The sequence below is a fragment of the Hoplias malabaricus genome, chromosome 18 (genome assembly GCF_029633855.1).
Source record: "Hoplias malabaricus isolate fHopMal1 chromosome 18, fHopMal1.hap1, whole genome shotgun sequence".
In the NCBI taxonomy this organism is placed as follows: domain Eukaryota; kingdom Metazoa; phylum Chordata; class Actinopteri; order Characiformes; family Erythrinidae; genus Hoplias; species Hoplias malabaricus.
In genome coordinates this window covers 15931330-15948997 of record NC_089817.1, presented here as the reverse complement: position 1 = coordinate 15948997, position 17668 = coordinate 15931330, and the positions used below count along the sequence as shown (strand labels likewise).

General features: G+C 40.0%; 1 protein-coding gene across 1 annotated transcript in view; it reads left to right on the top strand.

Annotated features, from left to right (window-relative positions):
• Positions 1-17668, top strand: part of LOC136675188 (protocadherin Fat 3) — a 104057-nt gene that overhangs the window by 73154 nt on the left and 13235 nt on the right. The window contains exons 24-27 of the mRNA XM_066651615.1: positions 272-429; positions 2610-3087; positions 3762-3915; positions 14511-15301. Of these exons, the coding sequence (XP_066507712.1) occupies positions 272-429; positions 2610-3087; positions 3762-3915; positions 14511-15301 (1581 nt within the window). The remainder of the gene's footprint in view (positions 1-271; positions 430-2609; positions 3088-3761; positions 3916-14510; positions 15302-17668) is intronic.

The following is a 17668-nucleotide window of genomic DNA, read 5'->3' as shown; positions in this document are numbered from 1 at the left end:
TCAAGTGTCTGTACATTTACTCAAGTACATGGTTTGTGTACTTTGTCCACCACTGGTCATTTTGCCCTAAAACATTTTGAAAGGATTCACTATTCTTAGTCTTGTGGGAACAGAAAATGGCATAATTACACCTCAGTTTGGTATGCATACATATCCTGTTCTATTATTTATATTCTGTTGTATTTTATTGTTCCTTTGTATCCTCTAGATTCTAGTGAGTTGTGTCTTCTATTTTATGTTATGTTGTATCCTCTGTAATGTGTTGTGCTAGGTCAGACATCTCTGAGCTTTGCTGGAAATAGCTACATTAAATACAGAGTGACTGACAACAGTAAGGGTCAGGACATGAAGTTGGGCCTGAAGATCAGAACCCTGCAGAGCAGAGGAGTCATCATGTACACCCGCGCTGACCCCTGTACCATGCTGAAGGTCAGTGTATATACAGACATACACACACACACACACACACACACACACACACACACACACACCCACACACCCATGCACAAAGAGATCAAGAAAAAACATAGACATAAGGTTATGACATAATGTGTTTCTGTGTGTGTTTTCTGCCTGCATCTAAATCTAACGTAAACCTTAGTAACCATAAAGACACCTTCATCACCACCTTCTTCAAAAAAAACAATTCTTAGTCATTTAATATAAAAAAAGGTTGTTCTGACATGTTTGAGATTTATGGAGCCTTCTTTGCAAAACACATTTGAATTTAATTATACATTTATACTTAGGATCATGTTTTTAATTATTGCTTGATTAAAAAAAACTCAGGTATAATTGCTGCAAAGTGCAGAATAATGCCCCTCATTGAAGCAGTTTGTTAAACTTGAGTGAGTTAATGAGTTACACGGCAGTTCACTCAGTCACATCTAAACACTCTACATTAGTTCATTTTAAAATAAAATCTTCACCTCTGAATGTTTTATAAAGGCCCTTGGTCCTTATTAAGAATTAAAAAAGCTTCCACACAGAATTAATGCATTGTCCTAATACCTAAAAACACAACTAAATTTTTCACCGTTCAAGTTTTCAAGTTCAAAGAAGCTGCATAAGCTTAGGATCAGACTCTCTCCCCTTTGATGTCCTATAGAATGCACAAACAAGGTCGGAACATTCATGTCATCTTATCATTATGGGAAGTGTGGTCCTCTCTTTCTGTCACTCACAAATAGACACAGACTACAGCAGCCACCTCAGTCTGAAACATGCTTTAATGCTTTTATTGGCCAAGGAAAGAGCGAACTGCTGACGGTTTGGTCTTGTATAGTTTTTGACACATTGCAGCAGATCTCGAAGTGAGCTGGACTAGAACAATCGATAGAGCAGTAGGATTTAATTCAGGATGAGTCCTCAAGACTGAATGGAATTCCATATCTATGACATTTAATTTCAAGGTGCCCATGTCTTCTCTCTGGTTCCTCTGCTTTCTTATTCCTCCTTGTCACTCCTTGTAATGTTGTTTTCAGTGAAATGTTGTGAGTAAAGTGTATTAGTGTTTAATGGAATTCACCATAAGGACTGCTTTGTGTTGAAGACTTCTAGAGAGAATAAATTTAGTTTGCAAAACATTCCACGGTGCTTTACCCTGCGTTCACACCGGGAGCGATGCAATTTGTCACAGCAGCCAGACATAATTCATTTTCAGTGAGAGCTGGGGATTTCTGGCAACAGGAGGCAGCGCAAATTTTGGTGGTGCCAAGTGGGCAGAGTTGGCGATGAGCAAAGTTCAACTTTATGCAATGTGCCGATTACCAATGGGGAATGGAGCAGGGTCCTACATGCTTTATCTCCACTAACCAAAGGCCCACTGGAATTCAGAAGCTTACAGCCAATGGGAGATGAGCGACTTCAGCGACAAGAGGTGAAACATAACTGCGAGTGTGAACACAAAATAAAATTGTGCTTTGGCTATGTTAAGCTATAAGAAGTTGGGACTTCATCTTAAGATGTGAAATGACAAAACCACTAGTGTTCACTGTATCTAAGCAGACCCCAATTATCATATAGTTTTATTGTTGCTGGACGGCACAGGGGCACTACAGGTAGTGTCACTGTCACACAGTTCTAGGTTCTTGAGGATGTAAACCCTGCATTGGGCCACTGTGAGGACTGACACCCTGTCCAGTCATTGTCCTGAATTGTGCCTAATGATCCTGTGTAGGCTCTGGACCCAACGTGGCCCAAAGCAGGATAAAGCAGTTACAGAAAATGAATGAGTAAATTAATAAATATTTTATTGTTGCATTCCCAAGGGCCCAAACCACTAAGGGGCACCAATGAGAAAATTAAACATATAAACAGCTGTCTGGAACTTGACTAGCAGCACAGTTGAATGAGCGTAAGTGATTATGCAAATATTTGGAAACCCTGGCAATATTTTGTTGTTGTATTCAGGGAGAGTAAACACATCATTTAGAGAGACCAAAAATAAGTATATTTAATGCAGTTTACTGCTACACTTTTAAATAAATTGCTGTGTACTTGCTGAATTTTACATAAATGTGGTCTATGCAAGATGTGATGACCAGCAAATGATTAGATAATGTGCACTAAATATTAGTTTTTAATGCCACCTTAATGTGTGTGTTCAGATTGAAGAGGGTCGCCTGTGGTTCCAGCTGGATTGTGATAACAGCCTGGATACCCTGGGCATCTCGGGGCGTCCCATCAATGACGGCTTGTGGCACACAGTGACCCTGGAGCTGACCCGCAACTACACGCTGCTCTCGTTGGACAACAGCTATGTGGAGCGAAGGCGGGCAGCCCGGGCCCCTGTCCAGCTCTGGCCTCTGGCCGCCGATGGCTCTCTGTTCTTCGGGGCGCAGGTGGTACGTGGGGGGCCTGAGGCTGGAGGCGGGCAGGGATCCCCACGCCCAAGAAATGGCTTCCAAGGCTGCCTCGGAGCCGCCCTGCTGAACGGAAACCAGCTGCCTCTACAGAATAAAAGGAGCCGCTATGCTGAGTTAGCTGCCCTCAGCGAGGTCAAGCTGGGTTGCGTGCTCTATCCTGACCCCTGCCTTGGAGCACCCTGCCAAAATGGGGCCTCATGCATCAGCCTGCCCTCCGGTGGTAAGACCTGGAATGCACATTAAAGCAGCATGTTGCTCAATGTTGTGTAACAGAAGTTTTTGGGAAGGTGATGAGAATTAGTTATAATTTGGCTGTATAGCCCTCCTAAACAATTTGAAAATATTTATTTGATAATAAAATATGGCAGATCTTTTTTTTGTCTTCCATCTTGTTATCTTCAAATTTTATTATAGTCTGTTCATTTTAAGCTCAGGCAAATTAGTTTGTAATGTGTTATAATTGTTGTAGTGGTTCTTTGATTATTATTTTATTTTAATTGTAATACATTTTAATATGTAGTATTAATTTTAATGATGATTAGTTTCCTGACTGTATCATATTTTGAGAATAGCCCTCGGTTTTGGTTTATCTTAATTTCTTACGCTGACTGGATGTTAATACTTTACAGATTTTGCAAACCTTTGAAAGCAGCTGAATGTGAGAATCAGGTCGATCTCATTAAAGCTGCAATAAGCACTGTGAAACATCAGGAGCAAAACAAGGGAGAATCATTTAGTTTTATTCATTTTGCCGCAGGCTTTTAGTCTGCTCCGTATTAATAAACAATTCTGCCTCTCTTTAAAAAATAAAGATTTTATGTATATTTTGTACAGTACTACTTGTAGCCTGTGTAGCTGTCATATTGTCTGCTCATTATGCTTGTGACCCCACAGTGTTTTCCTGCAGCTGTCCCCCACAGTATATGGGACCTCGCTGTGAGACAGAGGTCACGTCCTGCATTCCCACACCGTGTCAGAATGGAGGAGACTGCAAAGCAGTGGGCAACACCTTCCTCTGCGGCTGCCCCAGAGGCTTCACTGGACCCATGTAAGACTATAGACTTTTGTAATGTCACAAAAACCAGGACAGATGTTCGTCCAGCAGTAGTTCAGCCCAACCCATTCACACTAAAGATATATCAAATATCAAGTTTGTCACTGATTTTTAAGTGTTAAAACTTCACAAAATTAACTTTAGAAATAAATATAATGCAAAATATGGACCCAAAAAACAACATAATATTGTTTTACCTTTATCACAAATAACATGTTTACTATTCATTCATTCATTCTCTGTAACCGCTTATCCAGTTCAGGGTCGTGGTGGGTCCAGAGCCTACCTGGAATCATTGGACGCAAGGCGGGAATACACCCTGGAGGGGGCGCCAGTCCTTCACAGGGCAACACACACACAGTCACAGTCACTCACACACTCACACCTAAGGACATATTTGAATCGCCAATCCACCTACCAACGTGTGTTTTATGACTGTGGGAGGAAACCGGAGCACCCGGAGGAAACCCACGCCGACACAGGGAGAACACACCAAACTCCTCACAGACAGCCACCCGGAGCGGGACTCAAACCCACAACCTGACTCCTGATGGGTACTGTGACCTCATCAAAGGTGGGCGAATGAAACTGAGCCATTGCACTTTAAACAACCTTTACTGAACCCATAAAAGGGCACAAAAAAGGAAGAAAGGGAACAAGGAGCAATTTGGACCTGTAGTGTGATGCAAGGGCACCACATGCAGATAGACACCCTTCTATGTCAAAACTGAGCCCCCAACACCCATATTATCCCACCATATCCCTACGCACCTAGTAGAAAACACACACAAACAGAGAGAGAGATGCACAAAAAACCCAAACAATGGCATTTACTGCCTTAAAATAACCCCAGAATAACACTGAACTAGCAAAAGGTGGAAGCCAAGAATGCTGGGAGCTCCCCTGTTAGCTCCCCAGCCCCCTCCCATACTCTGGCCCACAAGGTTTCCTGTGGTTATAAGCCTTATGATGTCAGTTGTAAGTGTGTAAGTTTTCTCTCCAGAACAACTCATTATTTCAGAGGATCCAGTGACATTTGGAGGAAAGTGAAAGTTTAAACAGACATATTGACTTTGGGGCTGTTTTATTAACACAGAGGGTGCTCATTTTTCCATTAGAAAACCTAGAACTATCATTTCCTAATATGAGCATGAAGCCCACGACTGTCGAATTCTTTTGTCATGGAGGTCTAATTAACACTATTTTGAGAGTATGTTTAGATTTTTAACACATAGATGTGTTCAAGATCACATCTGACAAGACTCTACAATTGTTCCAGCTCAAAATAATTGACCAACTCAATTAATTTACATTCCTGCCTTGTGTTCAGTGATTATTATTATGCTCAGGACCCACCATTTCCCTGATCAGAATGAAGCCATTATGAAGCACAAGATGAACTAATGAATTAATTACATTTCATTTAGTTCAATTAAGTTTGTTAAAGTTTTATTGAATTTCTTATCAAGACGAACAAGAAGATAAACAGACTTTTCTTCTTAGGACTGGATTTCATTATGTGGGCATGACACGTATGTTTTAACATATCACTGACGCGTTCACACAAAATCTGTTAAATATAATGATAGGACAGTGATAGTGTTAATACACTTTTGATAGTTTAATGTTGTCTTTGTTACACTCAGTGAGACCCTCCCATGCAACTGCACACACATAAATATGGATACACACACTTGCACTCTGTGTCTAATCCCTCATTTCATTTTCATTTGCACGTTGCACATGTAGTGCTTATTCTTAATTAAGTTCCTCGTAATGTAATTATAGTTGGATATAATTATTGATGGGTATTGCATTAATTAGTGTTATGTGCTGGCTTCCATTATAATGAGTCACTGAATGTGAGGTGAATGGAGAATGTTTGTCCATTAGAGGGCAGCAGTGCAGTGGATTTATGTTTGTTTAGCCTGAAACTCTCTCTCTATATATTTTAGAGTTACTGTATGCTAAATACAGTAGTGTTTACGGGAACCAGGTGTATGTAATTAAATATATTGTAAACATATTTTGTATGGTATTTTGCCAAAAAAAGTAATGCACCACCTTGACTTCATGTGTAATATTGCTAAATAGGGATCTGAAAACATTAGCATTATAAGAGGATCTTTTCTTTCTTTCTTTCTTTCTTTCTTTCTTTACCCCCCACCCCCAATAGTTTGCTAGTGGAATGATAGTTAAATGTTAAACAGTACAAAGATTTTACATCAAACAAATAAAAGCATGTAAAAATATTGAACATAATACTACATACATCACTACAAAGATATTGAACATAATACTACATTTAGGAATTCTTTAGTTATTTTAAGGCGGCTTGGTGGTGTCGCAGTCACACAACCTCAGGGACCTGGAGGTTGTGGGTTCAAGTCCCGTCTGTGAGGAGTTTGGTGTGTTCTCTCAGTGTCTGCGTGGGTTTCCTCCGGGTGTTCCAGTTTCCTCCCACAGTCCAAAAAACACACGTTGGTGGACTGGTGACTCAGTGATCAAAAGTGTCTTTAGGTGTTTACCCTATGAAGGACTGGCGCCCCATCCAGGGTCTATTACTTTCTTGTGCCCAGTGATTCTGGGTAGGCTCCGGACCCACCTTGACCCTGAAATGGATAAGCGGTTACAGACAATGAATGAATAATTATTTTAATTGTTGATTTGTATGTTGCCTTAATTTTATACTCAGTGTCAAATCCATCAATTTTTTTTCTTTTTTAACCGGTTCTATTATGAAAACTCACATTTTTGTGATTTCCTTGTAGTGTGCCTTTATGATACACAATTGATCCTTGTCCATAAAGACACTGTTGTGGCTTTGAGGGTACATTTACACTGTTTCTACTTTTAGTGAGAAAAAATGAACGTGTACAGTGTCTTGTTTCTGACAGTGTAGGACTATAATACCATTGCTGTCAGAACCAAAGCTTGTATATCTGTTTTTAATTGTTGTTTTTCTTTTTTTTTTTTTGGCATAATTTGAATACCTACCGACATTGTGTCAAAATGTAATTATAGATGGACTGATAAAAATGGTTATTTTCACTTTCAATCTGCCTGAATATATATGCTGGATTAGTTCAGGATCAGAAACACTACTGCAGCTCACCCTAATATGATGGGAGAGAGTTTTATCGCTCCACAGAACACAGTTCCACTGCTCTTCAAATCAATGCAGGGTGCGGGGTGCAGTTTATATCCCTTTAGCAAATGGTTGACATTGAGTATGGTGAGCCTAGGCTCATGTTCAGCTACTCCAAAGCATACCAGCTCATTCCATGCTTTTCTGTGGAGATTATACAAGCTGTGTGTGCACAGCTAAACATCTGTGACCAATTTGGGTGCAAATTTCCCCAAGTCATAAATCATTAGACTGTAAGGTGTAGGCATGATTTAAGGTTAGGGTAAGGACATGGGTTTGGGTTAGGCTAGTAAAAGTAAACTGTCACAAGAAGTCTGTTGAACTTTGTGATGGCCCAACAATGCAGGCGAAAAAAAAGTGTGTGTTTGTGTCATGTAAATATAAGTTCATGTGCCATGCAACAGCAGTTTGGGAATTAATTAAATCCATTTACATGTTTTTATTTGTGCACTCATCATAGTCTGAAGCCAAAATGATTCAGGCTTTTTTTTTTATTATTCTTTTTTTCTCCCTTAAGGATATATCTGTAAAGCTTAACTCCACACTGGGACTTTTAAAAAGGGATTTTGTTAACTTTAGCTTTAGTTATGCAGTCTTATATTTCAGAGAATCTTTTTTGAAGCAAAAAGAGCAACACATTTCTCTTTGCTATCATTTTCTAACTCAAGTAAAACAATAAAACTGTGATATAAATGGTATTGATGGTGCAGCATGTAACAGCTGTACCCTTTAAAATGGAACTGAATATTTGAATAAGATGCCAACAGTAGCTTTGAATAGCCACATTGTATTGCAGCCTAAAATATTTCAAGGCTGCAGACATGCGCCTGGCACCTGTAACAAATTCTGGCTTCAAATTAAAACTCTGGTCCACATTATCATCAGTTACACTCTGGCCCCAGTACCAGTATACTGAAAACAACTTTATCATTAAAATGTTAATGCCTAATTTCCCCGTCTAAACATTTCATTTCAAATCTGTAGCTATAATCCCCTCATTTGCATAATGAAACATGCTGTAGATTGATTGTTTTAGGCTCATTCATGATGTCAAAACTGAGATTTACTTTTCATCTGGTATATTGAGAAAGGCTGTGCTTTCAATGGAAAAATGTAAATTCTACTTTCTGGTAACACAAATGGCAATGTACATTAGTCTGTTTGGTTAAAATAAGCAATTCAGAGTGGTTTTAATATTAAAAAAAAACATATGTTTGAGTGCAGGGAGACTTTAAGTTTTGACACTTGAGTGAACTGTTTTATATCACTGAGCTTTGAGTTCCTTCAGAACGCAAAGTATAATTGCCTTACGTAACTGGTTTGTTTAAGTTATGCAACATTGGACCATGTAATTGCAGCCTCTTGCATGGAAGATTTGCTTAACTTTGTAGCATTTTAATCAAAAGTTTGATGTGTTTTCAAAACTTTCCTTCCACTTTTGAACCATGCGCTCTTCTTCTTATCAATTCACTTATATCTGGAATTTAGAAATTCTCTTAAGCACATATAATTGAAAGGAAATATTACGCTGTGTTTAGTGTAGAGTGGCTCAGTGGGGGAGTTTATTTATTTATTTATGTATTTATTATTATTTTTTTGCGCATCCCAAATTACAGAATGTGGAATTCTGAATCATTAAAAACAACAAGCCCTTTGTGGAGTTTTGCTTTTGGAGCCTGAAAGGGCTGTGTTGATTAGAAAGAATGAAAAGATGGGGCAAGAGAGGATCTTACGACAACAAACTCACCACTCTCTCTCTCTCAGGGCTGTATGACATGTTTAATATATATTGCAATCATTTTCAATCTTTTTGTGTTAAGCAGCATGTCTCACCATTTATGTCTACCCTGTGAAATGAATTAAATAAGTGATATTCTCAAAAACAGAAAGCCTAATTAGAACTAAACAGCCTTTAATAACTGGAAGAAAATGGAACTGCATTTGCATGTAACAAATTGGCCGTCCCTAATAAAATGTTTTGTTGATATTTACACTCTCGAAGAAAAGAAAAACAACAAAAATCCTGCTACTGTCAGAATAAGATTTTGCACATACATTTAAATGACAAAAACACAAAGAAAAGATTTCCGGTGTTTGTACTGACCACCCTGAGTTTATTGTGATTGCAATTTACATACAACTTTTAAAGAGAAGTAACTTTAAGAATGACAATTCCTTCGTATTCTCTAAAAATTATGAATGAGTTTTAGTTAGTTCTTGACTCTTCTGAAATCTGAAAACTGAAGCACATATTTACATACGGTTGTTTTGGCAATGGACAGAACTCCAAAAAATGAACTGAAATGAAGATTGGTTCCTGCTTCATAATACTGATTTATGTTTGCTGCTTTGGATCACTTAAGGTGGAAATGTCTCCAAATTGTGAGACGGCTAACTGTATTACCAAAAGTGATACAAATCTAAACAGCTGGAGTTACAAATGAGTCTCTGTGAATACAAACTTAAAGTTAAACCTCAGCCACATCCTTATTTTCTCTCAAACATACCGTTCTACCTTAAAAGATGCAGAGCTTAGGGCTGTGTTTCCACACAATTGTAGACATTCCCTTTAAATTAAATTAAAATCTTTACATCAAGTGATTTTTTTTTTAACCTTTAAAAGATTCTTCACACTCACACATCTTTTAAACAAACATGGTTCTTTATGGAACTGGAAGTGGTTCTTCTATGGCATTGCTGCATTCATTCATTCATTGTCTGTAACTACTTATCAAGTTCAGGTTCACAGTGGGTCTGGAGCCTACACAGAATCATTGGGCGCAAAGCAGGAACACACCCTGGAGGGAGCAACTGTCCTTTGCAGGGCAACACATACACACACACACACCTATGGACACTTGAGTTGACAATCCACCTACCAACTTGTGTTTTTACTTTTTGGGACCGTGGGAGGAAACCGGAGCACCCAGAGGAAACCCACGCAGGCACTGGCAGAACACACCAAACTCCTCACAGACAGTCACCTGGAGCAGGACTTGAACACGGAATTCCTACCGGGAATCACTGGGTGCAAGGCAGGAACACACCCTGGAGGGGGCACCAGTCCTTCACACACTCACACCTACAGACACTTTTGAGTCGCCAATCCACCTACAAACGTGTGTTTTTGGACCGTGGGAATAAACCGGAGCACCCAGAGGAAACCCACGCAGACACTGGGAGAACACACCAAACTCCTCACAGACAGTCACAAGGAGTGGGACTTGAACCCACAGCCTCCAGGTCCCTGGAGCAGTGTGACTGCAACACTACCTGCTGCGCCACCGTGCTGCCCACATTTGTTCATAATTATAAAAAAAATCATCATAATAATCACAATAATAAAATAATAATGAGAGTGTTTGACTGACTGGGTAAATGATAATGGCCTGTGAAGGACTGACACCCTTTCCAGTGTATGTTTCTGTCTTGTGTGCAGTGATTACATGTCATGTAGGCTCAGGATCAATATTCACCCTGATCAGGATAAATGAATAGGTTAATTTTAACATTTGAAAAGGGGTAACCAAACTTTTTGCACCTGAGGATCTCGAGTAGATTTAGCAATAAAGACACTTCTCCTAAAAAGAAAAAAAATTGGGAAAAAATACTAATTAAAATTTAATAGAAGATGAAGTTTTTTCAAGTTACTGTGGACCATTGGTACTGGTCCAATTATAATACATTTCTAACACAATGCTAAGTTTCTAAATTATGCAAATAAGAAAATATCTTTAAAAACTCTATCTCTTGCTTTAACTGCATTAGCTGTATGGTTATGTCACACTGGGCCATATAATTACAGATTCCTTCAGACCATTTTGCAAATACATCATTATTTTAAGTTTGCAGTTCCATAATAACCAGCACAGTTTGAAAAAATGGGTAAAAGATCATAGAAATAACTTGGTTAATTAGCTCAATCCCAAACTGAATATATGAGGGCGGGGGGTGGTAGGGTGTCTGTCACCATTATTAGTATCCCAATTTGAAGCATGTTCTTATTCCTATTTTAATATATTTATATACACTTACGTTTAAAAGCTAATAAGTGGACTAACACGACTTACTATTTCACATACGTGTAAGGTGACACAGAGGCCAGATTCACTTGAAAAAAGAAATAGTGTAGAATTCACTAAAATAGATGAGACCATATCTGCTATTAAGGCAATTATTAAGAAATTAAAAACACTCAGAAATGAAGAGGACACAAGTGTAACTGGAGCCCAAGCTCAGGTTGATCAATGTCCTTCCTGGAAAGGATTTCCACTTGGTAGCCGTCCTTTCAACATTGCCTGGCAGCTATTTCTACTCATTCATGACCAGGCTCCTGCTCCTTAGAAAGGGGGGAGATCTATAAATTCAGAAAGTGACTGCCTCTATACTGTTTTGACAACCTGTTTGAAATTGCAAGCATAATTTTAAAAAAATTGCATCGTTTGTAATGTATTTTTCTCACAAATACAGCTACTCCAAATATTTCCACCGCAGGCTGTTTTCATTGATGCATAGGACTGTCCCTGTAAACACTCATCTTACTCACTTCAGCATGGATTTTTGTTTTCTTTTAGGACTTGAGTGTTACAAGCTGTCTTATTTATTTTTCAACTAGTGAACTCCTCCTTTTTTATAATGTCTGTAATGTTTTTGTGAGATGCAATATTGGAACTAGTGTTTTGGGGAAAATTAAGCGCTTCAGCAACACTCCTGTTTGCTTTTGTGTGAAAATAAGAGCGATTAAGCTACTCTCTTCTCTTTGATTAGGCATTTTTGTTTGAAGACTGTGATATATTGGGTCTGTTTTTTTTTCTCCTACCAAGGTCCTGGCAATATTCTTAGGACACATGCCATTCCTGATTGCATGACGCATCAGGAGATTTCTCTGCATTTGCCAAAAAAGCTAAAACTGGGTCATGGTTGGATCTTCCAGTAGGATAATGATCCAAAGCATATGTCCAGATCAGCACAAAATTAGTTTCATTATCATAGAATTGACGACAAAATGGTCAAGTGGTCATAGATCTAAGCTTCTGACACAGCGATCTAAGTCCCCTGACCGAAACCTGTGTGCTACGCTGACAAACACAGGATCTAGGATCCTGTATGGTTTGGAGAGTGGTCTCAAAGTCTCTTTGTGCTGGAGAACATCAAAATGTAAGAAAGTGTAAGATGTAAGAAAGTGTATTTGTCACCGTTCTTTTAATTACACTGTTTAATCATTTGGGAACTGAGGATACTAATTGTTAAAGTTTTGCAAATGGAGTTTAGCTGCTCAAATTTGTGGTTGCCTTTACCTGATTCTACTTTCATGATGCAGTCAGGTCAGTCTAGCAGATGCATACTGTGCGTCTATGAAGCCATGCTGTTGTAGCACATACAGAATGAGGCCTGGCATTGTCATTCATTCATTCATTCATTCATTATCTGTAACCGCTTATCCAATTCAGGGTCGCGGTGGGTCCAGAGCCTACCTGGAATCATTGGGCGCAAGGCAGGAATACACCCTGGAGGGGGCGCCAGTCCTTAACAGGGCAACACAGACACACACACACATTCACTCACACACTCACACCTAAGTACACTTTTGAGTCACCAATCCACCTACCATCATGTGTTTTTGGGACTGTGGGAGGAAATCGGAGCACCTGGAGGAAACCCACGCAGACACGGGGAGAACACCCAAACTCTTCACAGACAGTCACCCGGAGCGGGAATCAAACCCACAACCTCCAGGTCCCTGAAATAAATTAAATCATCCATCCATCCATCCATTATCTGTAACCATCCATCCATCCATTATCTGTAACCGCTTATCCAATTTAGGGTCGCGGGGGGTCCAGAGCCTACCTGGAATCATCGGGCGCAAGGCGGGAATACACCCTGGAGGGGACGCCAGTCCTTCACAGGGCAACACAGACACATTCACACCTACGGACACTTTCGAGTCGCCAATCCACCTGCAACGTGTGTTTTTGGACTGTGGGAGGAAACCGGAGCACCCGGAGGAAACCCACGCGAACACGGGGAGAACACACCAACTCCTCACAGACAGTCACCCGGAGCTGGAATCGAACCCACAACCTCCAGGCAGGGGCCAGGGGGAGCTGTGTGACTGCGACACTACCTGCTGCGCCACCGTGCCACAGTTTTGTCATTAGCATAAAAAAACACAACAATAATTTTTAGAAAAGAAACGCACAGTTTTTCTGAAGTACTCAAGCCCATGTGGCTGTATTCATCACAGAATTATAACAGTTTTTGTTTGTTTGTTTGTTTGTTTGAGGACTCAAAAGGCTACACACATTCAAAACTAGTGACCAGTCCTACCATACATTAACTGGTATCCAGAAATCTACAGAGTTCCTCAGTAATCTCATAAAAGACAATCAGCTCATAAAAGACATCCATTCATTCATTGTCTGAAACCGCTTATCCAATTCAGGGTCGCAGTGGGTCTGGAGCCTACCCGGAATCACTGGGCGTAAGGCTTAACACTGGGCGTAACACACCCTGGAGGGGGGCCAGTCCTTCACAGGGCAACACACACACACACATTCACTCACAAACTCACATATACAGACACTTTTGAGTCACCAATCCACCTACCAATGTGTGTTTTTGGACTGTGAGAGGAAACCGGAGCACCCGGAGGAAACCCACGCAGACACAGAGAGAACACACAAAACTCCTCACCCAGAGTGAGACTTGAACCCACCACCACCAGGTCCCTGGAGCTGTGTGACCGCAACACTACTTGCTGCGCCACCCTGTCACCCTGATAAAAGACATACTTTTTTTTTTTTTTTTTTTTTGGGCAAAATTGCACTGATAAAGTTTGGGTTGAAATATTTGATACATTTCTACAAATTATGTTTTACAGTGATGAGCAATGAGCAATTTGTTTTGCTTGAAAAGGCTAAGCATTTTTTAAATACTCCTTTTATACATTTATATTAACCCCATTATATTAGAATGCTTCAAAACTTGAATTTTCTATGAGTTTTTACTTGTAATTTGCCCCCATCCTACCATGTATATATTTACAAAACACAGCCAGTTGTTTGTTGAAAACACAGAAAATTTTATGTGATTTTGTTAGTAAAATATATCTTCAAGGAAATGTATAAATCAGATTTTTATTTAGCTCTGTGAAGGACTTTCTCCAGGGTGTATTCCTGCCTTGCACCAAATGATTCCAGGGAGCTTGAACTGGATAAGCGATTACAGATAATGAATGAATGAAGAAAGATTCTTATTTATATTGCATTTTATAAAATGTGAAAAATTTCTGGAAATGGTGTTTGTACAGTATGTGATATATTTTTTTTTATGTCACTTGTTGCGTTACATTAAAATTTCAAATCAATAATACATATAATTTTACTAGGGGCACACACTTCCATATATTATTCAGCCTTACTCTCTCTCTCCCCCACAGATGTGACGAGGACGTAAATGAATGTGAGAGGGAGGAGTGTGAAAACGGAGGCGTTTGTGTCAACACGTTTGGCACTTTCTACTGTAACTGTACGATTGGCTTTGAGGGTCAGTTCTGCGGGCAGCCCTCATCCCGGGATGTCTCTGACCTGCAGGCTGAGGCTCTGTCTTACGTGGGTCCTGGGGAGATCATTGGGATCGGGGTGCTGCTCTTTGTGGTGCTTGTGCTGCTGACGCTGCTGGCTGCTTTCCGAAAAAAGGTACTGCGCAAAGACTGGGCCCGGGGTGAGGCTGTGGGCATCTCCACTGAAACGGGCTACAAAGGTCCCGAGGGCATTGAGTTCAAAGCCGTGCGTGTCAGCAATGCCGGTCTCTATGGCACCGAGGGCATCGGAGGGCCCCCGCAGGTCATGGTGCGCCCTACGGCTTACACTCTGCCTCGTTGCCAGGGGAACCCTGGTGATAGGACAGAAGTGAGTGGAGCCCTGGCCACTTTGTCCTGCCCACCCCAGTTGAGCACCTTCAGCATGGATGGGTCGCACATCCTGGGGGTCCCACGGAGGGGTGTGGCCGTGTGCAGCGTGGCCCCCAATCTGCCTTCGTCATTGCCAGCTCACCACACAGAGCGCAGCCCTCTTCGCAAGCCCCCCTGGGAGGAGGAAGAAGAGGATGGAGATGACGAAGATGAAGATGAAGAAAACAACAATGAAGATTGCAGAGCCCGAGCCCAAGCTCTGGAGTGGGAAGAGAGAGGCTATCAGGCAGATGGAGAGGAAATGGACAGGGCACCTGGTAACAGCATGAACACACATACACACCCTCGCTCATCTCAGATAAAGCAGATGCTGCAATAAAAAAACAGAGTGTGATTTTTTCCAATGACTCACAAAGGGGCATCTATAATTCCCCTCGGCCAATTTAGCTTCCATTTATCTGGATGGAATTATGCATATTGTTCCCTGTTTTCAGAATGTTACCTCACACTAATGTAAATAGATCAAAATTACCCCCGCACCAACAAATGGTGACTGAAAAGCTTTCTTTGAAGTGCAGGTAATGAAGGAAAGAAGGCTTTTAACATCTAACCCCCTGCCTGTATGTGACACTTAAACAGCACATATGCATTATGGACTACAGAATGAATCAGAAATGCAACTGAATGATGTGAAATTGGACTGAAAATACATTTAAGCCTAAAGCCGGATAGAACAAGGTTTACATGTGGAAGTGGATTAACGTAATTTTACCCAACAATGTCTCTAAAGATTATTGTTGAATTACACCAAACAAGGGTCTGTCCACATGGTTCGAAAACGCTCTCCAAGGTGGAGATTTTTGAAAATGCCCTTGTCACTTCTCCTGTGGACGAAGGTAAACGTATAGCTTCAGAAACCCCGAGGTCACAAGGAGCTAGTAAGATCTAGATTCAGTAATTTCATGACTCGCGTAGCACACTACATAGGGTATATGGAGTACTTTGAGATTACATCATCGTGTTTCTCTCATGTGTTATGGTGTTTTGAGGTTTATTTTTAAGAGGTACTATGACCCCCTACTAAGCTGTTTTCTTATTCGTCTGAACGGGGATTCATGAGCCTAATATCACATCATGCCCAATACAAAGTACTGGCTAAAGAATATAAACAAGCTACATATCTGAGTAATGTATGGTTTTCACAGATTTATAGGGACACTCTGTAATATTTTTATGTTAAAATTACAACTTCAAAATCATCGTTATGCTCCACTGAGCTGTACTAGGAAGAATAGAGACTCTGTATTTGTTACTCCAGGCTCAGCACTTACCTACAGTTCCTTTACTGTTCAAACATCAAACATGCCATTGCTATTCAGCTACACTGTGGATTCATGCAGGGGTTAAATATCACTTTAAAATTAACAGTCGAATGAAAAAGTCAAAAGGCTGAGTTGAAAAAATATTAGCTCCAGTTTAGAAGAATCCCATTGTCTTGTTTGTTCTCTGCATTTATGGCAGAGTAATTGCTTTCCTCTTCAGAATTGACCAGAGACTTGTAAAATGTTTTGCAACAAGGCAGATTATAGTAATCAGAGCATCTGCCACAGTGCATTGTGTTGATGTTAGAAATAGGCCAAAAAGGAATAATTTCCGTCAGTATGAAATATCGACAAGTCGTACCCATGTAGACAGCAGTGTGGCAGGACAAGTGCTGGGATAGGGCTTTTATTTAAGTTTAATGTAACCAGATAAAACCTTCAAGGTTAGAAGATTCTATCAGGTGAACCATATTCAAGCATCAGGGTCAGGCACTGGCTGATGATTAATAGCTAAATTACCAGTGAGGTCCTTGACTTACACTACTTACTTACTTAGAAATACAGATCAAGCTAATGGTTTTAATAGAATCATGTTTTTAATTTTGTTTTCCCCTTCCCTAAGTGGTCACACATTCTGTGTGTACAGTTAGAGTGTGTGCATTAATATATTTTCCAGTAATAACTAATGTATTGGTGTATCCACAGAGGAAGTACTTTGAATTTAGAGCAATTTCCAAGCCTAGGCCAAATGCACATTATTGCTGTTCTACCATTTGAACAAGATTGTTAACCCTTATATGTCTGGAGTTATTATTGTCACAATTGCTGTATGTTGCTCTGCACAGGTCAAAAAAACAACCTTCATTTGTTCAATCTCCAGTCGCAAAAAGACAATTCAAAAATGTAAATTATAGCTTTAAAAACCCCTATTATTGCAAATTAAGTTTTTAATATGATTGCATGTCCATGTGGTAATTTATATATGCTGGAAGATGCCCAAGTTGGGACTTTAAGAGAAAAGTATATGGAAGTCTGAAGAATAAGATGAAACATTAAAAATTTCACCTTCTTTTCATGACACATGGATATACTGGTTTAGGAGACCTGCTTTCCCAAATATCTGCAGGAATATCAAGAAGATCAGTTTTAGAAGTCGGTCAAAGTTTGGGTCTATTTAATTTTTTTAGTAACATGTCGTCTTTGCAATACTGTGTTCCTCACAGTGGTAGAATGGACAGTAACCCATTTCCCCATAACGAGTTGTTTTATGGTGATAGCTTTAGTGGTCTGCCAAATCTTGCATGGTAGTTTGGTGTCCCATTTCTCAATAGCTTTCATTAATCTATTACATCTAATGTTAGA